Source organism: Syngnathus typhle, linkage group LG16 (assembly GCF_033458585.1).
Source record: "Syngnathus typhle isolate RoL2023-S1 ecotype Sweden linkage group LG16, RoL_Styp_1.0, whole genome shotgun sequence".
Classification (NCBI taxonomy): domain Eukaryota; kingdom Metazoa; phylum Chordata; class Actinopteri; order Syngnathiformes; family Syngnathidae; genus Syngnathus; species Syngnathus typhle.
The window spans coordinates 2963341-2989118 of NC_083753.1; the positions used below are offsets into that span (position 1 = coordinate 2963341).

Genomic DNA, 25778 nt, shown 5'->3' on the forward strand with positions numbered 1-25778 from the left:
CACGCGTCACGCGGAATTCAAGCGGATATTTTGGAACACCAAAATGCAGAAAATGCTTAATAGAAACTCTGTTGAAACTGTTTTGGTGTTGTTATTGGCTCAGACCACTTAAATCCAACGTGAACTGACTCGAGCCCCCCTCGCCTCTGACCGTAGTTGGTATCGTCCGAGCACGCACGTGTCTTGTGTATACGCGTGTCTATTTTTCTTCTGACAATTTAACCAAGTTCAGGTTCACTACTACTTTTATTAAATAGGCACATACTTTAGAGAAACACCTACCCACCCACACAAGTGTTTTTGAGGGGGCGGGAGGCGCGCACGCGCACGTCACTCCACGCCGGATTTCAGGTACTAATGTGCACGCGCGGGCACGTGTAGAGTGTCCACCGGCTTCAGCTCGCTAGTTCCAGCACGCGACATTCAGAATAAAGTGTGCCTTCGTGGGACCTTTTTTTTTTCTTTTCTGGCGTGTCGCCGAATTGACGCGTGGCTGGAGCGAGCAGTGGACGGCGGCGGTGCCACGTAGCTAGCCGGCTAAACGCGGTAGGTCCACAATTGTCACTAGTTTTCCCGACGGTCTTGCAGGATGGTGTGCTTAAGTCCGCTTTAAACTACGGAATTAATTCTGGAGAAAGTCACGTCGAAATGTATTTGAATGGGTTGTCATGTGAAAGCGACGTAACGTTCGGGCTCCGTGACGTATAGAGGAAACCCGAGTTTCGTGGCGTAGTTCATGAACGACAGCTAACAAATGAAGTGGCTCTCAAACATCTGACACCAAGTATCTCCCAACAGAATTTCTTAACTCTCCAAATCCACCGCCATCATGATCAACGTTATCATACAGTTGCATAGTAAACCTTAAAACGAGGCAAAGATTTTCTTCTATAAAGTGCACTTTTATCATTGTAGGCCAGTGTAACATTCTGTACAGTTGAAACATTGACACCGCTTTTAAGTATAGAAAAATATACAATGAATGCAAATTTATTGCGATAAAAAGCTAAATGTAAATGAACTGTCCTCACTAGTGACGCTTTGACGTGCCACAGCTGCAGAATCACTGAATTCTTGGACGTTTGTGTTGACTTTTGATGCTGAATGCAACCGCTTATCTTCACGAGGGTCGCACAGCAGTCTTAAGGCAGCAGGCAGGGTAGATCCTGAACCGGTGGCCAGAATCCTCCTTTGATGCTCGCTGAACTATGCTTTTGTGTTTTGCTGGCATTTCACTTGTTTTTCTTCTGCAGTGACGTTTTCTGGAAAATTTGCAACTTGAGTGATGTCATTGTTGTTTGTTCTCAATGCGCTTATTGTGTTGAACGTGGAGTGCGCGAGAGAGGCTAAGATGACCCGGGTGTGCAAGAACTGTGGCAGTTCTGACGTGGACGTGGACCATGCGCGCGGGGACGCCGTCTGCATGGCCTGCGGGTCCGTCCTGGAGGACAACATCATCGTCTCCGAGGTGGAGTTTGTTGAGTCGGGAGGAGGACGCTCGCTTGCGGCCTCGCAGTTTGTCTCTTCGGAAGGTCAGAATTCTATCCGTCCGCTTTCTGAAGTGCCTCATAAATATAAAAGTGGAAGTCCACGAGACCAAAATGTCACTTCAGGTTTTCTCTTATGCAAATGAGCAACGGCACTCCATATTGATTCATCACATCAGCCAGCTGTTGTTTATCAGTCACATGTCAAGCATAAATCCTCTTGAACTTTGACCCCACCAAGCATCTGCTATCTTGTGTGTTGTTGTAGTTCCCTGAGCGCCCACATGAGTGTGCTACTGTCTCACACCAATCTCCTCCTTTAGTTTGCTGACCCCAATTTGCTGCTTTGGTCATGACATCATGTCTTGGCATCTTGCAATGTGAACACGAAATGTGCCCTTTCATTGTACAGGTGGCGCCAAGAATCCGTCGTTCGGAGACGGTCATCTGGCCCACTCGGGAAATGAGTCGCGGGCGCAAACACTCTACAGAGGTACGTACAAGTTGAGTTGACCTTTTGTCTCATTGAGCCTCCTCATCTACACGTTTGTGCCCACAGCCAAGCAGCACATTGGTGTCCTAGGCCACCAGCTTCAGCTGAACCAGCACTGCCTGGACACGGCCTTCAACTTCTACAAGATGGCACTGGCCAAGCGCCTGACGTGCGGGCGCAAGGCGGCGCACACGGTGGCCGCCTGCATCTACTTGGTGTGCCGCACTGAAGGAACTCCGCGTATCCTTTGGGCTGTGCGCTGGGCGGGCAGCGATTGACTTGTTTCCGACGTTACCTTCTGATCTGCGTTCATTTAAAGTACAAATGTTCATATGACGTTGGCCAGCAGTTGTGGGTGTGTTTGCGACAATGAACATTTGTGAGCATGAATGAACCCCGACCAGGAGGCAACGTACGAAAACATGCGGAATGGGAAAGAAGCGTCTTTGTAGAAGGTCAAATGCTTCGGTTTTTGAGAAGACGTGGTCCTCTTTGATGACGCCTGATCAAAATGTAATATCGTTTTTTTGTTTGCATGTTTTTGCTCGATGACTTAACATTGGTGGGGCAGACATGTTGTTGGACCTCAGCGACATCGTTCAGGTGAGTCCATTGCTCTCGTCTGTTTTTGAAGCCTGCTAATAGAACAGTCAGTGTGCTAGAGAGGATACAGGACTGTCTCAGAAAATTAGAATATTGTGATAAAAGTCTTTATTTTCTGTAATGCAGTTAAAAAACCAAAAATGTCATACATTCCGGATTCATTACAAATCAACTGAAATATTGCAAGCCTTTAATAACGTTAAAATTGCTAATTATGGCATACACCTTAAGAAAACTCAAATATCCTATCTCAAAATATTAGAATATCATGAAAACGTATACTAGTAGGGTATTCAACTAATCACTTGAATCGTCTAATGAACTCGAAACACCTGCAAGGGTTTCCTGAGCCTTGAAAAACACTCGGCTTGGTTCAGTAAACTAAATCACAAGTATGGGGAAGACTGCTGATCTGACTGCTGTCCAGAGGACCATCATTGACACCCTCCATCAGGAGGGTAAGAGGCAAAAAGAAATTTCTCAAAGAGCAAGCTGTTCACAGAGTGCAGTTTCAAAGCACAACAGACAGACCAGCTCAGTGGCCTAGTGGACCAGCTCAGTGGTCTAGTGGACCAGCTCAGTGGTCTAGTGGACCAGCTCAGTGGGTTAGGGTTAGGGTTACAATAGCCGTATTCCCACGGTCAAGCCACTTCTGAACTCAAGACAACGGAAGAAGTGTCCGACTTGGGCTATGGATAAAAAGCACTAGACAGTTGCAGAGTGGTCCAAAGTCCTCTTTTCAAATGGAAGCAAGTTTTGTATTTCATTTAGAAGTCAAGGCGCCAGAATCTGGAGAAAGGCTGGAGAGAAGCAAAATCCAAGTTGCTTGAAATCCAGTGTGAAGTTCCCACAGTCAGCGATGGTTTGGGGAGCCATGTCAGCTGCTGGTGTTGGTCCACTGTGTTTCATCAAGTCCAGAGTAAATGCAGATTCTAGAGCACTACATGCTTCCATCTGCTGAAAAGCTCTATGGAGATGATGATTTCATTTTCCAGCATGATCTGGCACCTGCCCACAGTGCCAAAACCACCAGTAAATGGTGTGCTGACCATGGCATTACTGTCCTCGATTGGCCTGCCAATTCCCCTGACCTGAACGCCATAGAGAATGTGGGGTATTGTGAAGAAGAAGCTGAAAGACACCAGACCCAACAATGCAAATGAGCTAAAGGCCGCTATTGAAGCATCCTGGGCATCCATAACACCTCAGCAATGGCACAGGCTGATTGCTTCCATGCCACGCCGCATTGGTTGCAGTAATCCATGCAAAAGGATTCCCAACCAAATACTGAGTGAATTAATGGACATTTTCAAATGTTTGATTTTGTGTTGCTGTTACTGTTTTACTTGGTCTGAGGAAATATTCTAATATTTTGAGATAGAATATTTGAGTTTTCTTAAGCTGTATGCCATAATCAGCAATATTAAAATAATAAGGCTTGCAATATTTCAGTTGATGTGTAATGACTCCAGAATGTATGACACTTTTGTTTTTTTAGTTGCATCACAGAAAATAAAGAACTTTATCACAATATTCTAATTTTCTGAGACAGTCCTGTCTGACAGGCGTCCTGCGCATTCTGAGGCACAGCCACAGCTGGGCGTGGCCGCATTTGTAGACAGGCAGCTGTCCTGTCGTAGCCTGTGACCACCCAACACGCCCTCTGGTGGCATGCAGGTGCATGAACGTGAGTGTGTCATCAGTCTGGAATAACTTAATCAGTGGCGCAATAAAGTCATGGCAGGAATCAAACACAGAACCCACAGACGTCGCAGCTTACTACTCTCTTCGTCAAGGTGAAGCTCATGACCCTCCCCCCTTCCACTACTTCCATTGCACCTCTACTTCCTGTCCTGCTGTCTGGAACTTCCTGTGTGTCAGTTTCATTGCCAGCGTTACTTTGCGTGTCTTCTGCTTGTGCTACTACCTGTGTGTTTCTTTTGTTATTCTTCCTTTGCAAACATGCTGCTCCTTGGCAACGGGCCTCACTTTGGGCGTGACGTCCCCCCACCACCTTACTTCGGGTGTGTCTGTAGCACGGGAAAGAAACGTGCCATCAACACACGTCCATGCAGCATTCCTGGCCCACATGTCAATTCTTGGCTGGAACCCTCTAACCAGAATAGCACCAGACTGCCTTCGGTGGGGGTGGGAAACCCCAAGCCCCCACCTCGGCAAGGGGGAGCGGCAGAGATAAGAGGAGGGTTTGCCGCCTTCTGTCGTTGTGCTGCTTGCTGGCAAAGCGAGTCAAAAGGACGTCTTGTGTCTTTGTCATCCGGCCTTTCACTTGCAGATGAGGGCGGGGGGTGGTTGGAATGAAACGTGTGACGCACACACCTGTCACATTAATAATGTAATGTGAAAAATAAAAGGGCGCCCCGAGAATACATTTTGCCACCGGTGTGGCTGCCTTTGAGTGCTTGTTTATCGTGACGGCCATGTGACCATGTCCTCGTTGTCTTCTTCCAGGTGAACGTGTACACTTTGGGAAAAACCTTCTTGGCACTCTCCAGAGACCTTTGCATCAAACCTCCTGCCATAGGTACAGTTTTCTATTTAAATGCCTTCCTGATTAATACTGACAATCAATTGAATTTTGCTGAATGAAACGATGTTGTGTCAACATAGAAAGCATAAGCAAAGTTTGGAGAATTTTTATCGTTCTCATTTTCCCAGCACATCAATGCTTCTTCAGGCAGCATCAAGCTGTCCAAAGAAGAACAAAAAGCAAACAGTTGAGAGGCTGTGCTCGTCAAGGGCAGAAACTCGACGTGTCTGTGTCGATTCTCAGTCGCGTAGGTTGCACTCATACCCAAAGGTTTAACCAAGGCAACTGGACTCTTCTCACTGGTTGAAACATAGTTTGAATCAGTTGAGAGAATTGTTTGAGGTTCTGCGCTGTTTTGGAAAGTTTGTGTGGAGAATGGGAAATTCTGGAAATGTTGCGATTGTGTTGTTGGAAGAATAAGATGGGAACAGAGGAGAACGGAACCGTTCTTGCTTGGTCAATGTATGCAAGTGGCCTTGAAAAAATTTGTTGGGTCGAACGAACAAACCAAACCCATCTGGATAGTTGTCAACTACTTAACTTGAAAATTTGAATGGAGGCAATTGGATTCTTGTTAGCTGCCTCCGGATTCGTCTCAGCTAGGTCGCCTCTTTTTACCTTTAGTGCATGAGCACAATTGTGGCTTGTTAAGATCCGGCTGCCATGATTCAACTCAATTTGTTTTTAGTACAGAAAGTAGCCCAGTTGTGTTGTCAACAAGCGCAGTGTTTAAATAAGGAAAGAAAAGCTTAAATTAAATCAAGTTCCAGAAGAGTCTCAGTCGGACTTTGCAATGCTACATGAGAGGATCCGCCCGGCATTCAGGCATAAAAGACAAGCTCGGGGATCTGTCCGCCCTGCACGCCAGTGCCGTTGGTGCTGTCCGAGGAACATTGGAACTGGAAAGTGACCCTGCCGCACTGCACCTCGGTCATGCCCTCCTGCCCAAAGTAGCTGAGCTCGTTGCCGTCCAGAATCACGCTGGCCGTGTAGAAGGCGTCAGGCTCGATCTGAACCGGATGTTCGAACCACACAGGGAAGGTCCCGCTGGAGCCGTCCGAAACAAACTTGGTGAGGCGCTGGGCCAGCATGGCGCCCTGACGCTTAAGTTCTATGCGGACGCCGTACTCAGCCTTGCCGCCGCTGGATCCGTACAATCCCAGTCCGCCGACGAAGATTCGCTTGTCCACGGCAAACTGGATGCTGTCGCAACGCCCTCTGTAGCGCCACTGGTTGCTCCGGTAGGCCGACGACTGAAACCTGTGGCATCTCTGTGAGATCAGACCCGTCCTGGCGCTGGTGGGGAAGTCCAGCCTCGGCTTGTTGACGGCCGTGTACCACAGGAACAGGTTGCGGGTCTCTTCCAGCGTCAGGATGTCGGACTGCGCCGCGCCATCGGCAAACTCCTCCAGACTCATGGTGGGAATACGCACCAGGAAGAGTGCCTTGCCCAGCACCTGCCGTTGGTTGCGGGTGCCGGGCGCCAGTCCCCGTCGCTGGCATTCGGCGGCCGCCCAGCTCATGATGGCCTCGAAAACAGCCGCCTCCTTGGCGTTGAGCGTTTCGCGACGCAGAATGATCTCCAGCGTCTGCACATCAATTTCGCAAAAGCCTTCGGAGCGCAGCGCCAGCTCGGCCTGAGCGTCGATCACCTCCCAGCAGCGCTGCGTCAGCTCAGGTTCCTCAAACAGCCGGCTTTGTGAAAGCAGCACGCATGCGTTTTTAGCCTCCAGGCTGGTCTCCAGGAAGTTGACGCAGGTGCGGGCCAGCGCTGGGACGATGTACTTCTTGGCGGCGTACAGGGTGGCCAGCACCGTGTCTGCCTCCAGCTCAATCTCGTCACTGTACATGTACCTGACAGGCAAAGAGCATGCGGCTCAATGACAGTCATGATTTGGTGCCCAAAGTGGGGAACGAACGCCTTCAACTTTTGGCCAGCTTCACTTGGCCTTACGACACTGCATACGCAGGCCTGCTCTGTGACAGTTTGGGAAGCCAAAGGCCATCCCACTATGCCTCCACATCACAAGTGAATCGCTGCAGTCTCCCGGCATGCTATGTGCCACTGCAGGTTATTTTTAACCTTCAGCTCTGCAACATAATTGTCAGACCAGATTTGTTTTTCTTTTTTTTTTTGCAAGGGGACACACAAAGCAGCACAGACAAGTCTTGCTTGGTCGGGATGAGTAATCAGAAGCTTTTGAAGTCTCGCCATCTGGAATCCCTTCCAAGGCTATGCTTTACATCATGCCCTCTCATCAGAGATTTGGCCAAAAGCTGTTGAGAATTTTGACGAAAATAAAGTGTGTTGGTGCATCAGTGTCACTCACTTAAGCAGGATGAGGAAAGCGGTGGGTTCTACGTCGGGGATGCGGATGTCGGCCTCCTCCTCTGCCAGGTCGCCGTAAAACATGGCGCAGAACACAGAGCTGCCAACAGCCAGCACGTACTGCCCACGCAAAAGAACAACGGTGTCGCGTCAGTGGACGTTCCCTGGTGACACGCGTAGGCTTGCTAGCTAGCTAGCTAGTTTGTTTGGTTACCTTGTGAGCCGGGACCCGCTGCGATCCCCCCGGGGGGCCCACAATGAAGTGGACGTCGGCCATCAGCTCGTTGTTGAACATCAGGGCGTTCCTAAAATACAAAAAAATTGAAGGATTAGAGCGACGATCAAGCACTAAAAAACTCAAGCGAGAATAATTAAAAGGCCACAATTTTGATAAAAAACAAATCTACAAGCAACTTGGATTGATCTGTATGGAAATTGGCAATAATGTCCTGTGTCATTACCACTTATCACCATTTGACAGTGTAATAGAATAATTAACTTTTTTAACTTATGGTCAAAACAACCGATTTGAGCTACGAATGCCATTTAAGCCTGGAAAACCCCGATTTGGGTTGGAGTGCTTGTAGATAACGGTAATTTGGTTTAGTTTATTCTAAAGGTTCTAAAATGGCTCGAGTATGACACGATCGTCTGGAGTATGCGAGGGTTGGTTGGCACCTCTCTCTGAGTGTGGGGTGGCTGCTTTGCCAGCTGTCGGGCTCGGTGGTGGTGTTGATGACGTTGTGCTGGTCGTCGTCGGGACCGGTGGCGGCCACCACCGCGGGCACACTTCCGCCATCGCTCTCTCCTCCGCCTTCGCCTTGTCCTCCCCCGCCGGCGGCCTGGCTCACGGTAGCAGCCGTTGCCTCCTTGTTAGTCACCGCCTTGTCAGCGTCCGCCACCGTTGTGCCGCTCGCCAGGTTGCCGTTGTTGGCAGCGCACAGCTCCGCGGCCATCTTCCTGTGCTTGTCGTAGGGCGGTAGCGGGAGCTTCGCCGGGAGCGCGCCGAGCTTCTTGGACTTTCGGAGTGTGTCGGGCAGCAGCAGCAGGCAGCTCAAGCACCTCATGATCCGGCCATGATGAAGCAGCCGGCAGTCCGCTGTGGGCATCGGCGCGCAATATACCCCCCTAAAAAAAAACAAAAAGCGCGGTGACGGCTCCGACCAAGCGGGGCTTTTCCCGAAGGGTTCACCCGCGTCGCTCCGCTTCCTCCTCTACGCCGATTTTAAAACGTCGGCGGCCAAGCTTACGCCAGCAGCGCATCTAAAAATATCCTCCCGGGCCTCCGCGTTCTGGTTCTTTTGCGTCTTCCTCCGCCAACTTGGAGCGAAAAACACTTTTCCCCTCCACGCTGCGTCGTCTCTTTTCGCTTGCTTTTGCCCTCCCCAGCGGTTAATCCGTCTTCCGCTTCGAGTTCCCACGTCGTGTCGCTGCTCAGCGGTGGTATGTTGTTGACACTTTCCAAGCTCAGGTCTTTATTTTGCTTTTTCACCTTTTTTTTTTTTTTTCTAACCTCTTTTCGTTCTCCTTCCCTCGGTATCGGCCAATCACGTTCCCGCATGTCGCTGACGTCAGAGGGAGCTGAACCTCCGCAAAATGCGTCACAGCACAAAACACACGAGCGCCCCCCCTACGCGGAGCAGGTTAGAGTCAAAGAAACAACCCATTAAGTTCTAGTCCAGGGGTGCTCAGACTTTTTCAGTTTACGAGCTACTTTTAAAATGACCAAGTCACAAAGATCTACCCACTACAATAAATAAAATAAATGAATAAATAAAGAATATAGTGCGTGTATTTTTGTAACGCACTTAGAAAATGACATTGTGAGAAAAAAGTCCAACTCCCATTCTGTATGAAAGTGATACGTTTTTGGCTTCTTACTTGGTCCAGCAACCTCACTCATTTTTGATGGTCATAAACTTTCTTTTGTTTAAAAGAAAAAAGCGAGTGCGTGCGTTGATTAGCTTATAAACTTTGGCGGTTTGTGTGCGCGCGGCCGTTAAACATGCTGGGGTGAGGGGTTGTAGTCTATTCCGCATGTGCGGTTCACTGTGATTGCCTCCCGACAGGCCTACCTGTATGTCAATCAAGCGATGGGCTGGATTCTAGCATACAGCCATTTTTATTTTATTTTTTTAAACCTCATGCGATCAACCAGTAGTAGCTTGGCGATCGACTGGTCGTATTCTAGTCTCATCCCCGACGACCCCGAAACGAAGACATTAAGATCGAAAAAATCACATAAATTGCCCCCAAAAGGATTTTGTCTCTGAAATGCAGCTAAGCAAGAAACTAGTGAAAGGTCCTTCCGATAGCACCGAAATAAAACTGGAATGGAGATTGGTTGTCATGTTATATATGATTACAATACGTAAATGCATTTCTCCAGATCCACTTCTACCACTTCTTCAAATCCATAAAGGAATGTGCACATTTATTTAGGGTCAGCAACATTTGATTACATATTGAGAATCAACATACTGCAAAGGTCCTTGAGTTACAAGACCTAAGACTAGGATGGAATTTCATTCCTATTTTTAGTATTTGGCTGGAAATTTTGTGTGCCTCTCCCCAAAACAACCATTTGAAGTCAAAGGTAAGAGCACTTTCAAACTGTTTTGGGTACATACTGCAAAGCATGAAATGTTTCCTGTCCCTGAAATTGTAAGTCAAGAAAAGTTGACGCATTTTGCATATTTGTCTTATTCTAAATTTGAACATTTTAAAACATTGAATTTTGAACATTTTCGTCACACGAGCGCCGAATGCTCTTGTCACTTTGAACTCACCAGACCCGTGCCTCTACATCCCGCGTTTCGCTCAGCTGCTGGAGTTCGGCGACAAGAACCACGACGTGGCTATGACGGCGCTGAGGCTGGTGCAGAGGATGAAGCGGGACTGGATGCACACCGGACGAAGGCCCTCCGGACTCTGCGGGGCCGGTAAGCTCACCTTTCTGACCGGGCGCGACCGATTAATTAGCTGCTCATTATTAGCCTTTTTTCGACTGGGCAGAAATCGTCAGATTTTGACATGGTGGCACTCTTGCTTCTCCCTCTATCGCTGGCACATGACGGGCATGTTCTTGCGCTGTCCCACCTAAATGTTTAATTTTCATAAAATATAGCGATGGATGTGCCTACTGGAGGCAAAAGCCTGATTAGAAACCCAAAGTAATCATTCCAATTTTGATCCATTCACGATCGCTCTGATTCTCCTCACGCCGATTGTGCTGATTCCGAGGTTGGCGAGCGGCCACGCGTCTGCACAGGTGGAAGGAAGCGCGCGCATAGTCGCTTTTAGCAGTTCGGCCACTCTAGTCAAGTTACGTAAGACTTCTCCTTCTAGGCGCGCTCGGCTGCTCATTACGCAACACACGAACGAACGCACGCGCGCCTCCTTTTTTTTGTTTTACTTCATCTCGCGTTGCAGAGCAAGTCACCACATCAACATTCGCTCATTTATGCTCAAGCCAACCAAGGTGGATTTTCTTGGTGCAGAGTATGATATACAGTGCCTTGCGAAAGTGTTCGGCCCCCTTGAACCTTTCAACATTTCACCACATTTCAGGCTTCAAACATAAAGATATTAAAAAAAAAAATTTTTTGTCAAGAATCAACAAAAAGTGGGACACAATCGTGAAGTGGAACGAGATTGATTGGATAATTTAAACTTTTTTAACAAATAAAAAACTGAAAAGTGGGGCGTGCAATATCATTCGGCCCCCTTGCGCTAATACTTTGTAGCGCCACCTTTTGCTGCAATTACAGCTGCAAGTCGCTTAGGGTATGTCTCTATCAGTTTTGCACATCGAGAGACTGGAATTCTTGCCCATTCTTCCTTGCAAAACAGCTCGAGCTCAGTGAGGTTGGATGGAGAGCGTTTGTGAACAGCAGTCTTCAGCTCTTTCCACAGATTCTCGATTGGATTCAGGTCTGGACTTTGACTTGGCCATTCTAACACCTGGATACGTCTATTTGTGAACCATTCCAGATTTGTGCAGTGCACGGCTGATTGTTGCCCTATGGACAGACTCTCCCACCTCAGCTGTAGTTATCTGCAGTTCATCCAGAGTGATCATGGGCCTCTTGGCTGCATCTCTGATCAGTCTTCTCCTTGTTTGAGATGAAAGTTTGGAGAGACGGCCGGGTCTTGGTAGATTTGCAGTGGTCTGATACTCCTTCCATTTCAATATAATTGCTTGCACAGTGCTCCTTGAGATGTTTAAAGCTTGGGAAATCTTTTTGTATCCAAATCCGGCTTTAAACTTCTCCACAACAGTATCTCGGACCTGCCTGGTGTGTTCCTTTGTCTTCATAGTTCTCTCTGCGCTTTAAACAGAACCCTGCGACTATCAAAGAGCAAGTGCATTTATACGAAGACTTGATTACACACAGGTCCATTCTATTTATCATCATCAGTCGTTTAGGACAACATTGGATCATTCAAAGATCCTCACTGAACTTCTGGAGTGAGTTTGCTGCGCTGAAAGTAAAGGGGCCGAATAATATTGCACGCCCCACTTTTCAGTTTTTTATTTGTTAAAAAAGTTTAAATTATCCAATCAATTTTGTTCCACTTCACGATTGTGTCCCACTTGTTGTTGATTCTTGACAAAAACTTAAAATTTTATATCTTTATGTTCGAAGCCTGAAATGTGGTGAAATGTTGAAAGGTTCAAGGGGGCCGAACACTTTCGCAAGGCACTGTAAGTGAGGGGAAAATCCTTTATAAGTGGTTCATCAGCCAATTTGTTCAAATACAGTGGAGCCTCGGTTTTCGACCACAATCCGTTCCAGAAGGCAGTTCGAGAAGTGAATCGTTTGAATTCCGAATCATATTTTCCCATTTCAAATAATGGAAAAAAAGTCAATCCGTTCCAAATCCCCCCAAAAAACCCCGCCTTTTTTAAACTTTTTTTCATTTGCGCATTTTTGTCCAATTGCGCACCGCTGAACGCGCAACCGTAGCGCGTGGCCGACCGCGCAACTGCACCGCGCCATTCGCATTATTGTGACAGCCGTCGCTGAAATTTAGACAATATTTTTAAAGTCCTGCTGTACTTTCCAAATTTTAAGTGGACATCAGTGCGCAGGGAGCTTAAGTTTGTCCGATCGCGCAACTGCAGCGCAACTGCAGCGCACCGCCGAACGCGCAACCGTTGCGCGCCGCCGAACGCGCAACCGTTGCGCGCCGCCGACCACGCAAGTCTGAACTCTCGCCCTTTATATAGCGGACGTGTCTTGCGCATCCGTTCTGCGCATACTGTCATGGCGGCCTCCGTATGATATCCGGTCTGCGATGGAGATTAAAAAACAAACAATATTTGACAATAACACACCATCAAGGATTGCACCATCGCATCAAACGATGTGTCGTCAATTATTAATTTTACTGACTACCGTTTTTTTCTATGTATAATGCGCAAAATTTAACTAATTTATTGTCCTAAAATCTGGGGTGCGCATTATACATGGGTACAATTTTTTTTTTATTATTATTTTTTATTCGGATATCGTACGGAGGCCGCCATTACAGATGCACTTTCTTCTCTGCTGTTCACTTCAAACACGCTCCATACGAACACAATGCTATCAGACTCTTGCTCGATCACCTGCTCGTTTGCTGTTACAATGTACCCTCCACAAATCCGAAACATTTCTTCACTATTGAGTTTGCTAGCGCATGCACAGTGATGCTGACCGGCAGAATAACATCCGGTTGTTCCCAAAGATGATCTTTTTTCTGAAATAATTTTACGTTTACGGACTGTTAGGATACGGATTTTAGCTATTGATCTGACTCCAAATTGTGATCAACACTTAACACAAGAATTGCTATGTTCTAAATTAGAACATCAATCCACACACTGGCGCACCTAACAATTTTGCGAGTTCGTTCTGTCAAAGAGAAGACCAGTAGATCAATTAGGCCGAATTTACCAATTGTTTAATCCTGACAAAGCAAGCTAATACAGGCGCCTGGGCCTCGGGTCCTTAACACAAAAACTCGTGTGCCTTCGTGACCAGAAAAGACAAGACATTCTTCCGGGTTGCCCAGTTTTAAAGAAACACAATATGAATATTCAAGCATGCAAAATATTGTGTGGTGATTGGTCGATGGTTGATGGTCATCTCCTCCTCGTTTGGGTTTTCCCCTGCTCAGCACAGGTGTCTGGACCACAAAGACGAGTTGTTTTTCGCGTTCCCCATCGGCCTTGAGATATGCTCCCTTTCTGGACATCCTGTTCCACAATACTTTGAAGAAAACAATTTCACATTCCTTTCCACTTATTAAGCGACCACACTACTACTAGAAATGATATTGATTAGGGGTGTAACGATTCATCGATACACATCGATTAATCGATATAATGCTCTACGATTTATTGGCATCGATGCTAAACGTAAACATCGATTTATATCGTCGTGTTTGACCTCGAACATTAGACGCGACTTTATTTTGAAATCCAGTTCATTGTTGCTCGCTTCCTCTTTCCGGGAGCAGTGCGCGCGGCGTTGTTGTGTTGTGAGCAGAGCAGGCACGTGAAAGGGGAGTCGACAACTAGCGCGGCTCCTGGGCTGGTGCTATGGCTAGTGTCCAAAAAGACGAGGAAATTTGCTCCCCTTTAGGCTTCAAGTCATTCGTTTGGAAGCACTTTGGATTCCAAAGAAAAGATGGCTCAACGGACAAGACACGTGCAGTTTGTAAATCCTGCCATGCGGTGATCAAATATTCAGGGAGCACAAATCTCGCCGCACATTTAAAGAAAAAACACGACATCAAAGTTCAGTGTTAAAATACGCACTTTGTATACTACAATACTCTTGTAATTTCCTAAATGAAGAGTTTGCAGTACCTTGTTGATTTTGCGTATGAATTGTTATAAATCAGGACATTGTTCTATATTTTTTATTTAAAAAAAAAATAAAAATCGATCGTACAGCAATATATCGTGAATGAATCTCAGCAGGCTTTAAGATATCGGCAAATATTGTATCGTAGTTCTTTGTATCGATATGATATCGTATCGTGACAAAACCCGCGATTTACACCCCTAATATTGATATGATTATATGTGTCTAACGCAGCCTTAATCAAATGTGTTTGCAAACTGCCGAAAGTACATTTCCCTTTAGAACTTAAGTAGGAGTCAAAATTTGGGTGCGTATTATACATGGGTACAGGCTTTTTTTCCAGCATCAACATGCCATTTTTAGGGTGCGTATTATACATGGAAAAAAACGGTAAGTGTGTTGGGCAGGATGGCTGAATGCGATGCGCGATCAACAACAAACAAGAAGAAAGGTGATTTCAAGTTTTATTTCGAGGGAGATTTTCTTCAAAAATTGTTGTACCCATGTATAATGCGCACCCCAGATTTTAGGACAATAAATTAGTTAAATTTTGCGCATTATACATGGAAAATCACGGTAAGAGCATTTCGACTGTTTTCCAAGCCTTTTTCCTTCACGACTGAACGTTACAACGGGGAGGAAATTTGAATGGCTGAACGGGCTGAAGAATTTGTCTTTGCGTTTAGGCCGAAATTGTCTGTGGAACAGTGACAGTCAAGTGACTGGCAAGGCACGACTTGTGCGCCATGACCTTTGCCATGAATCGCATTTCTTTATTTGCTTTCCCACGTGGACAGAGTTGGATTTGAAATCAACAAAACGCTGTCCCGCCCGTTGTGATTATTTTGAAAAGAGGTCATATCGGAAAAGTAATTTGAAACGAGCAAAAGGAAGACTGAACACTTCTTTAGGTATACAATTTAATGTGCATGTGTGTGTGTATTGCAGCTCTCGTGGTTGCCGCTCGCATGCACGACTTTTGCCGCACGACCAAAGAAATCATCAATGTGGTCAAAGTGTGCGACAGCACGCTGAGAAAAAGGTGGGAGGCCGCTTTTGACATGTTTGAGTTTCTGGAGATGAATGTGACTCCAATGTGACAGGCACAATTACCCCTAACCCTAACCCCCCCCTGAAAAAAAAGTGTATGCAGCGAATGTTTTCTTGTTGTGTCAGACTAGCAGAGTTTTCGGACACGCCCACCAGCCTGCTGACAGTGGAGGAGTTCATGAAGGTGGACTTGGAGCAGGAGTGCGATCCTCCCTGCTTCACAGCTGGACTGCGCAAGATAAAAGCCCAGCAGGCAAGTCTGTCCGCTTGCTGGTGGCATGCTACTTGCACCTAAAAATAAAAAAAATCAATGATGGTGACTGGAGGCAAAGCACACCTTCATAGTGACCCGTATCAATTTGCATCCTCCTTGACAACCCGCACCATGTTTTAGTGATTCCATTTAAAAAATGAAACTCAGTCCAGTATGTTGAGCCTCAAAAGTTGGACCGCAGCCTTAGATTCTTCTTTGTAGCCTGTGTGCGATACGCAATCACCTGCTGTCATTTTTATTTTTGGGTTCAACTGGTTTGGTGGCGCACAGCTCAGTGGCCTAGTGGTAGAGTGTCCGCCCTGAGACTGGAAGGTTGTGGTTTCAAACCCCGGCCGGGTCATACCAAAGACTATAAAAATGGGACCCATTGCCTCCCTGCTTGGCACTCAGCATTAAGGGTTGGAATTGGGGGGTTAGATCACCAAATGATTCCCGAGCGTGGCACCGCTGCTGCTCACTGCTCCCCTCTCCCCCAGGGGATGGATCAAAATCACATGTGGATGGGTTAAATGCAGAGGACAAATTTCACCACACCCAGATGTGTGAGTGACGATCATTGGGACTTTAACTTTTTTAACTTTAACATATGAAGAACGCGTTGTTGTTGTTTCAGCTAGAGGCGGAGCTCACCAAGAAGATGGACGACATTGAAGGTACATCCAATGCAAAGTCAAGTCAGTAGACAAAATGGGCCAATCAAGAAATGTTACAGGAGAGATCGAAAGCTACCAGGACCAAATCGAGTCAGAGCTGGAAAGCAGCCGACCCAAACTCAAAGGAATTTACGCCGCCTACACCAAACAAGGTCAGCGTTTGCCTTTGTTTATGTTTGTCATAAAAAGAAAATGTGGTTCAATGTTTTTTAAGTTAAAGTTAATTCTGTCAAGGGATATTTTTCATACATTTTTGTATTGTAAAATAAAAAGCTAAGCTTTTATTTAAAAAAAACATTTAATTTTCAAGCTCTTAATTTTAGCATTAAGTGTGAAATCATGCAGACCTTATGAGAAATTTGTCGATTTTTTTGGTGGGGGGGGGGGGGGGGGTTCCCTGACTAAATCCAATCCATTACGAATGTGCATATTAAAATTTGGGACATAGACTTTCAGCAGCACGTGAACGAGGCCCTGGGCGCATCCCCCGAGCCGGAGGAAGAGGACCAAAAAGAGACGGAGGAGGACGAGGACGTTCTGGAGGCGGTGGCCAAACACTTTGGCAAAGATCTGGCCGAGCTCACCCTGGAGAAGCTCATCGAGTTGGAGCAGATCGGGGCCGCATCTGAAGACCCGCACCGGCAGGAGCCCAAGAGGAAAGGACCTACGCTGGCGTCCATCTTGGGAGCCAGCCTGCCCACCGCCGCTTCGCTCGGCCTCAACAACTCTTGCGCCAAAGAGGAGCAAGATGACGGTAAGGAGGGAGCCGAGGGAGCCTGGCCTCTTCGCAAATTATGTGTTAATATGTTAGCATAGGTTGCAAGTGTTCCTGTTGTGGAAGGACTTTTTGAGCTGGCATTGCAAAGCCGTGGCTTTGATTCCCTGTGAGTCACCTCCATAAATATTGACTTGATGCACTTCCTGTCTGGCAGTGCAGGGGCAGCCCTAAACAGCCTCCAATTAAGCCCCTAATGTCCCCATTTCTCCTCCCAGTGGACCCCCACACCCCCTTTTTACTGTCAATGAGATCATGCTAACTCTAACGGTGTGGACCAGAAGAACACGGCAGGCACGTAGCAATTCACGTCAAGCAGCCTGAATCCGACCTCGAATTACGCCACTGACTCTGTCAATGATGTCACGTCATTCCGACGCTATTTGGCGAAATCAAATTGGACATGAAATGTGAGCGCCTCTTCAGCGAATATTTACAGCTTGTGTTAAATCTTTCAAAGCACTTTGGCGGCCTCGTGAATTAATCATGACAGTCATCATTATTCGTTGCACCCATGTGACATGTGGTCAGGCGGGGGCATCCCCTCCACCCTCCTGAACCTCTTGTCTTGGATGTGAATGGCCAAACCATGACAAACCAACTCTGGTCTAACTTTGTTAGCACTTAGCCGCTAGCCAGAGTAGCATGCTGACAATACCGTATTGACTCCTATCTTGAATGTGAATGGCCAAACCATGACAAGTCGGGTCTAACTTTGCTAGCACTTAGCCGCTAGCCAGAGTAGCATGCTGACAATATCGTATTGACTCCGAACTGTCTGCATAAACAAGTGAACTCCATCAAGCCCGGAGGGGGTTGAGGGGGGTACTCAGTTCCCCCTCTGAGTCCACATGGGGGCGGGGGGGGGGGTTGTTATGGAGGGTGGAGCAGGTGGTTGAGTGGGTGTTCACTTGGCGGAACCTCCTCCAAGGTCGAGCGGGTCGCGTTTTAATGGGTTGGCTCTGGCTCGCCCGTGTCAGCGAGAATCTGCCACTCTATTTATTGCCCAGCTGGCAATGGTGTGTGCGTGGGGGGGGGGGGGGGGGGGGTGCTGCTGAAAGTCTATGCCCCCTATGTGGGGCTGGCCCCACACATGAGCAGGGAAGATTTCCCACTCCAGCACCTGCTTTCTTCTTCATTCTGGCCACCCAATGATAACACGAGTGCATGAACTGATGTTTAAAAAAATCAATCTCAAGGTCTGACCTCATGAGCAGGTTGACAAATCTTTTGCTGTTGCTTGAGAATTGTAGCAAAACAGGTCAACTACTGGCCATCATCTCATGAAATATGCATGGCGTAGCCTCTCAGAAGAGTCAGCGCGATCAGCTGCAGGACTTATTTGATCTTTTCAAAGGGAAAAAAAAGAGCTAATCAGTGCTAAAAATTGTCCACACAAACATGCAAATTTGACAGGTTAGCCATAAAAACAAAAGATGAAAGAAAATGTGGAAAGCGTGAAATCAACTTTTTTTTATTGTTGCACGTTCAGCGTTTTGGTGGACGTAATGAGGTCATCAAAGGGGACGTCTGCCAAGAGAGTAGAATCAAAAAACAAAGACAAAATAAATTTGGGGAGAAAGAGAAGCTCTCTCATTTTTTCATGGATGCAATGAAATTAGCAAGCCGCGTGTGACTAGCGTCAGGCTAATTGACCTCCCTCGAGTCTTATCAGCTACTGCTGCCTCCTTATCAGCCGGCGCTTAACTTACAGGAACTTCTTGGAGGGCTGTGCCCACCAGATAACCAGTGCTCACCCCAGTGCACCAGATTTTAGTTTTCAGGCGTTTTTTTTTGTTTTTGGTTTTTTTTAAACCAGGAAGCTTCACAAATCACACACTGTGTTGCTTCTGTTTGTTTGTGCGACAGAAACTTCTGCTGAAGGCGGCGAGCTGGACCTAAACGGCATCGATGATAGCGAGATCGAGCTGGTACATAGCCGCTTGGCACCAAATGATTTTGTGTGATCACTTCACCAGATGACAATGTGTTGGCCTCCTCAAGACCTTCAAGTTCAGTTGTGATTGTGAGTGAAAATAACCAACCAAAAAAGATAATTTTGGTTTGCAGTACCTGCTGAGTGAAAAGGAGATCAAGGTCAAGACAGCTCTCTGGATGGCTGAGAACTCAGACTACCTCAAAGAACAGAAAGGTTCTTCTTCTTCATTATCTTTATGTTCTTCTTCTTCTTCGCTTCATCTTCATCATAGCATGGCAGCATTTAATTGTTTTTTTTGGCCAAAATGTTGAATTTTGTTTGTAGAAAAGGAGGCCAAGATTGCCAAGGAGAAGGAGTTGGGCATCTACAAGGAAAAGAAGAAGGTACCAAATCTTCTTTCCTTTAAAGTGAGCTTTGTAACAATGTCAATTTGAAAGTTAGCTTCTGAAGTTGGCTTCTATTATTACTGCTAAATTTAGATCTCAGGACGACGTGTAAGCTTCCAAAGTTAGCTTCAAAATTGGAATCCAATGTTACCATCCAACGTTACCTATGTTTGAGCTAAGGTGATAGCTTCCAATGTGAGCTGCCATAATAGACTCTAAGCTTAGTTTACGTTAAACTCTAATGTTAACTTTGATTGTTAGCTGGTCACATGAGTTTTGGATTTCCCTGGCTCCGTGACCACATCATCCCGTGTTGTTTCCCGAACAGCGAGTGACGGCGAAGCGGGTGGCCATCCGGGCCGACACGGCTGATGAGGCCATTGAGAAAATGCTGGAGCAGAAGAAGATCTCCAGCAAGATCAACTACGATGTGCTCAAGGACCTCAACATCAAGAACGCAGCCGGCCCCGCTCCCAAGTCCCCCCGGGGTCTTGAAACCGGCATGACCGGGCTGAACGGACGTTATCAAAGGCCGGGACGGGCCTCGCTCAATCTCAGCACGCCGCTCAGCTCGCTGGGGAAAAGGTTTGTGGGCACAAGCGTTTCTATGCTTGTGATGAAACGATGCAGCTGGCCGCATAATCACTTCAATGAGAAATAAATCTAAAGACAAAACGTCTTTCTACTGTCATGGCATAAACATAAACACGCTTTTTGTCTATACAACTTGTAGTATACTGCTATTAGCTCAAAATGCTAACCTTATGCTACTGTCACGAGGCCGAGTTGCTGTGTGGTCTGGATAGTTTTTTGGATCTCTCAAAACACCTTCATCTGTCAAGTGTCGCAGTACTTGTAAAATAATGCTATGGTGCTAACGGTAATGCTAACAGCAGTACAAGCAACACTGCTAGCAGTGTGCCAACACAATTCTAACTAAGCTCAGTTGCTCATAACATTGATTTTGAAAAAACGAGGCTCGTTAGCAGAATACGAAAGCGGGACAACAACAACGTGGCTGTCATCTCTCGGGCTAACCATTTGCAGCCTGGGAAAAAGCCCCCAAAAGAAAGCACGCGGTTGGGGGGCAGAAGAGTGGCCTTTGAGAGAGAGCGACGATGCGCCTCTGCTGACAGTGCAGCCATTGTGCCTTGTTGCTGAGGAGGCCACATTGTGGGGCTCCCCGTTCAACAGCGTGCTCATCCCCCACTTTGACACCGTCCTCGTGGATTCTCGTTGCACTTTTTGGGGGGCTCTTCCTAATGTGTCGTCGTTAACGAGATCAGTCAGACCAAATGAAAAATAAATGTTTCACTTTTGCCAAGACGAGAAACGTTTGTGCTGCTCCCGTTTCTAAAATGCGGCATCGAGGCCATCTACTGGTGGCTGTGCGTCAGTCAAGTTGTCTCCAAGTTTGACAGTGGAGGAGCATCAAATGCGCCAAGTGGGGTGCTTAGGTTGGAAGTCCTCTGTGGAATTGTTGCAATATGAAAGCAGCTCCTGCCTTTGCCAAACACGCCCCCCCTACTTCCCCCCCATTCTCACTGGGAAGAAGCAGGCTCCAGAAATAGCGCCTAATTGCCCTCAAGTGGTGTTCTCCTGCTCCCATCTTCCTTCTCATATTTTTGTTTCCCGAAAGAGAGAAGAAGAAAGAGAATTCCTGACCGGGTTTGTTTTCCGGCGAGAGTCTGTGTTGGTTTTCCACTGTGGAAAAACTGGCAGCTCAGCACTTTAGCCAGCGGATGTTTGCTACCGACACCCCCTGGATGGTTGGTGGGAGACGTGAAATGGCGTGGGCCGGCGGCGGGTGTCAGTTGCACCGACGTTGTGTCAAATGCGGTTGTGACTGGAAGCAGTTATAGCATTGTTGTATTGAAAGGAAAGAATTACAAGAACTCAGCTTTTCCCTGTTTTTCAGAAACACATGAGAAGGGCGTGGCAACGTCATCGCTGACCTGGACATTTTTCATCTTCTGACTGGGGGAAGTTGAAAAAGTCACACCTCCGTCGATACCTTTTATACAAAATAGCGAGACTGGAAAAGCTGTCTTAGTTAGAACGGGGATTTAGATTCCACTTCCTTTGTCCTTTAAGCGCAAGCCTCCCTCACGCAGATTAATTTTCTCTCTCTTTTTTTTTTTTTTATACTTACTTTGCTCTTTCCTTTCTCGCCTGTCCTCTGCCCCTTAAACACACGCACGCCCAATCCGGCGGCTAAACTCCTGTCAGTCGTCAATCACCTGGGCGGCTCAGGTGGCGGCTAGGGTGGCAGCTAGGGCAGCGGCTCAGGCGGCGGCTCAGGCGGCGTTTCATTTGGCGCTAAGCTGATTAGCGCCGTACCGCTAATGCCGGCAGCTACCGATAGCTTGACGCCAGAGCGGTTAGCGGTGGGCGGAGTTAAAAGCTAGTGGAAATGGTCACATCATTAGGTACACCTTTTGATTGGTGAAAAGCGGCACGCTGTCTCTCGGGAGAGCACAGACCTCCGCTGAGGCCTCACTGCTAGCTTAGCAGCTTGTTTCAGGTCACTTGAAGGTTGATCACATTGAATCTGAATAAAAAAAAATGAGTGCTGCAGTGCATCGTGAACAATTATAAGGCATGTCAATTATTTTTTAACCTTTATCGGCCTCTTCGATCTGCACGAAATCGTTCCGAGTGAGACGAGCGACGGCAGCGGTGTGTCTGTGAGAGCCCCACATACTTGTTGTCAGTGTTCACATGATTTATGCGGCAGCGGTGGCGGCGGCTACCCGCGGCTCCTCTTCTAGTCGGTCGCCACGGAGACCTGCCGACTTTTGACCTTTGACCCCTAGCGCTCGCAACCGCCTAAACAAAAGCGACGTGATTGGCATATTATTAAAAAGCCCCCCGCTGGTGGCGGCTGGCCCCAATATTCGTATTAACCAACAAAAAGTCCGGGTGAAAAGTTGCATTTTGTTCCCGTTAGTGTAGGAAAGACTTTTTGAGGTTTGTCTTTGTTTTCTGTTTTTTATTGTCAGGTTGCAGCCATTTGTGAGCGGGCGACCTGGCAAGAAGATGGCTGTACAGCAGGTGAGATTTGCGTCTGCCTTTGTCCGCAACCTCACCGGCATCAACGCCTTCCTGGGTGTTTTAAAAAGGGTCACCGGTGACCTCACGCTTCCAGTCGGCGGCGACGCCTCGGTTTCAGGGGACGGTTTTGTCTCGGACTGTACGGCTTTTGTTACCATGACAACCAGATAGGCCTCGCAGATGATTTGTCGTGGCTTCATTTGAGTTACTGAGGGGAGAATGCCAAAGAGTCCTACTCGACTCTCTGCCCTTCGACAAGCCCCCCCCGAATGTACCCCAGGTTGCCCCCCCCACACATGCACACACATTCTCCCCTTCTTTCGCCTTCCAAATCCCTTCAAGTCAAAAATGTCCTCGGCAGCACTTTTTTTTCAATGCTGCGTTTTAACTCTCAGCCCTTCTGATGGGCGCTCCTTCCAAGCATTGTGTGTGTGTGTGGGTGTGTGTGTGTGTGTGTGTGGGTGTGTGCGTGCGTGCGTGCGTGTGCGTGCCTGTGTGCGCGTGCGTCTGTGTGTGTCTGTGTGTGTCTCCTGTGGGACTCAAGTCATTTTGGACAAGATGGCGGCTGTCATGACCACAAGCGACCTCATGACGATTTCTTTCTTTGACTGTGCGCCGCTCTTGCTTGCTTCCTGCGTTTTCCATTCTGGTTTTGCCTAATCACATGCCAGCAGAAGTGCTGGGGTCAACAAGCCTCGTTACCTAGCAACCAGCCCCCCCCCCCCCCCTTGGGAACAGGAAGCAATCGTCCCTCATGATTGGCCCAGGCTGCTGCCCTCTTATGTAATCTTGCAGATTAGATGCGATGGGATGAGTGCACTCTGCCCACTCACTGGCTCTTTCCCAGGAATTAGACTCTACCATCATCCGAGCAAACATACTGTCTGTGGGTTTGATAGGGGATAAAAATGGTACAGCCTAATTCCTGACACTTTTAGAGAACTCAGTCCTGGGAGTCGATAGAAGCACTTCCCGTGTGTTTTTGCATCTGTAACTCGTTTTAGCGTAGCCTGATAGCAAAAGAAACTGCATGCGGGGCTCAGCCCATTTGTTTGAGCCAGCAGGCAGCCAGGAAGGAAAGACAACTGGGAAGGCACAACAAAGGAAGGGGTCTTGAGGCCTTTTTTTTAGCTCTACTCGCAACAGACCGAATTTCATCTTGCAAAGGTCAACTTGCTTACATTACATATTTACATATTCATTCACATATCCTCTGAAAATGCGAGCCTAAAATCAAAACCGAAATTGCTAACTTTCGCCTTGAGACTTTTTTGTGGTTCGACTCGTATGAATTTGATGTTGCCAATTCAAAACTGGCTTTGTCTTTGTTTGACTTGTCACTGAAAAAAGTGGTGGCAATATTTCTCTCTTTGCTCAGCCCTCCAGCGCAGCCCCCGTGGCCGTGGCGGCGCCGGCGCCACCGTCCGTGTTGGTGGAGAGCGGCCCGGTGGCCTATGACGACCCGGCGGGCGAGGAGGACGAGGACGATGAAGAGGACGCCTGCGTAAGCGTCATAGAGCTGATGGGCAGTCAAGGTCAGTGGGAGGTTGCCGTTGCTTAGCGCTGCTAGCACGTTAATTTTTTAATAAGCCACAAGTCCTCTGCTTCTTTCCCAAAAGTATGCAACAGCCATTTACATTTGTTGACCTTGTTGTTTTTACCCAGAAAATTACGGCTGCGATGATTACGACGACGGCTTCTAGCGGCGGCTAGTTTTGTCCTTTGACGTCGCACCGCTTTGCATACTTGAAGGGACGCAGCCTTTACCAGAACAAGATGGCGGATTCCGCGGAGAAGGGTCACACATCTGTCGTTGGGCAGCTAAGATGGCACCGGCGACACACGTCTCGTTTGGAACAAAGTCGCCACAATGACGTGTGGTAAAACTTCACCATGTAAGCAAGTACTCAAGAAATGTTTGTACTTCCTGTTTGGACATGAAGTGGCTTAAGTGCGTAAAAAGCGTCAAATCTCCAGAGCTCTTCAAGCTTGTTGGTTTGCACCTCAAGGGAAACAAAAGCATGAGTTCCTTTTCATTTATTTATTAACATTAGCTGGCACGCTTCTGCTGCGGCGAAAGCGGCCATTCTTTGAATGAAGAATATTACTGGTGCGGAAGTTATTTTTTTTCTGGACACTTTCAAAGATGGCTTCCAGTGAGTGAGCATTTTTGTTTTTGTTTGCTTTTTTGAATTTTACAAAAGTGCCCACTGAGGGTGTCGCTAAGGTGATGGTGGCGTAGTGATCACATGTGGACAGCATACGACATCACATGATCTCACATTTCATGACGTCTCAATTGTGACGGCTGTGGCTCAGGCAGTAGAGGGGGTCGTTAGGAACCGGAGGGTTGGTGGTTCGATCCCAACTCTGTCACAGTCACATGTCATTGTGTCCTTGGGCAAGACACTTCATACACCTTGCCTCCAGGTCGCCATTGTAAATGAGAAAGTGTTCTCAATTGGCTTACCTGGTAAAACATTGAATGAAGAAAAACAATTTCAGATGATATCGCTTAATGTCATTTTGGCCTTGTCGCACGTGCTGTTCATGTGACATCAAGTCATGTGTCACATGATATCACATCATGTGGCTTGTCACCTTTCACGTGTTCCAACCATAAGAACGTGTCCAGCAAACAGGAAGTAAACATGTCAGTATGGCACAAAAGTCATCTAGATTAATAAATTTTTCCCAAGCATGCAAAGCGCAATTTTATTCTTGAAAGGATGCATATCTAATGATAAAATTTGGGGTTGTATAATATAATACAATATATAGAAGATGGATGGATGGATGGATGGATGGATGGATGGATGGATGGATGGATGGATGGATGGATGGATGGATGGATGGATGGATGGATGGATGGATGGATGGATAATATAATGTAATGTAATATAATGTAATATACACACACACAGTCAATATGTATTAAAAGCTGAGGTGTTTTGCACCACTTCAGTGTGTGGTGTCTAAAAAGATCCCTTTTTGAATCCCAAATGGATCTATCTTGATTCCACTTCCTGCTGACAACGGGCAACGTGGTGTGATTTAATTTATTTGTGATGTATTATATTTACAGCCTTCATATCCAGCTGCGCGTCTCTGCACGTGTATGTGAGCCCGTGTTGGTGTGTGTCGGCACAGAGCCATTATTACCTGCAGTCCAACGGGTTGGTGCGGCGCAGGTGGCAGAGCCAATTTAATTACAGGCGGGCCCGAGCTGACTGACGCCCACCTGCGTCTGTGTTGTTGTGTGCTGTTGTTTGTCTTGCACAAATAAGGTGAGCTGTGTTGTGCGTGGGAGCAAAATCTAATTCGTTGACC

The 25778-nt window shown here is 47.2% G+C and overlaps 2 protein-coding genes across 2 annotated transcripts; one reads left to right on the forward strand and one right to left on the reverse strand.

Annotated features, from left to right (window-relative positions):
- The first annotated feature begins 167 nt into the window (after nucleotides 1-167).
- LOC133169788 (transcription factor IIIB 90 kDa subunit-like) lies at nucleotides 168-25155 on the forward strand. Its single transcript, XM_061302291.1, has 19 exons — nucleotides 168-546; nucleotides 1334-1532; nucleotides 1900-1980; nucleotides 2047-2220; nucleotides 2552-2583; nucleotides 5053-5125; nucleotides 10253-10402; nucleotides 15266-15359; nucleotides 15494-15620; nucleotides 16255-16294; nucleotides 16354-16446; nucleotides 16743-17048; nucleotides 18939-19000; nucleotides 19140-19221; nucleotides 19333-19391; nucleotides 19723-19979; nucleotides 22397-22448; nucleotides 23827-23983; nucleotides 24114-25155. The coding sequence occupies exons 2-19, from the start codon at nucleotides 1352-1354 to the stop codon at nucleotides 24149-24151; spliced, it is 2058 nt and encodes a 685-aa protein (XP_061158275.1). The 5' UTR covers nucleotides 168-546; nucleotides 1334-1351; the 3' UTR covers nucleotides 24152-25155.
- On the reverse strand, nucleotides 5222-9011 carry LOC133169774 (BTB/POZ domain-containing protein 6-B-like). Its single transcript, XM_061302269.1, has 5 exons — nucleotides 8711-9011; nucleotides 8139-8588; nucleotides 7675-7765; nucleotides 7462-7580; nucleotides 5222-6985 (listed from the first exon to the last, which is right to left on the reverse strand). The coding sequence occupies exons 2-5, from the start codon at nucleotides 8567-8569 to the stop codon at nucleotides 5953-5955; spliced, it is 1674 nt and encodes a 557-aa protein (XP_061158253.1). The 5' UTR covers nucleotides 8570-8588; nucleotides 8711-9011; the 3' UTR covers nucleotides 5222-5952.
- Nucleotides 25156-25778: the final 623 nt, after the last annotated feature.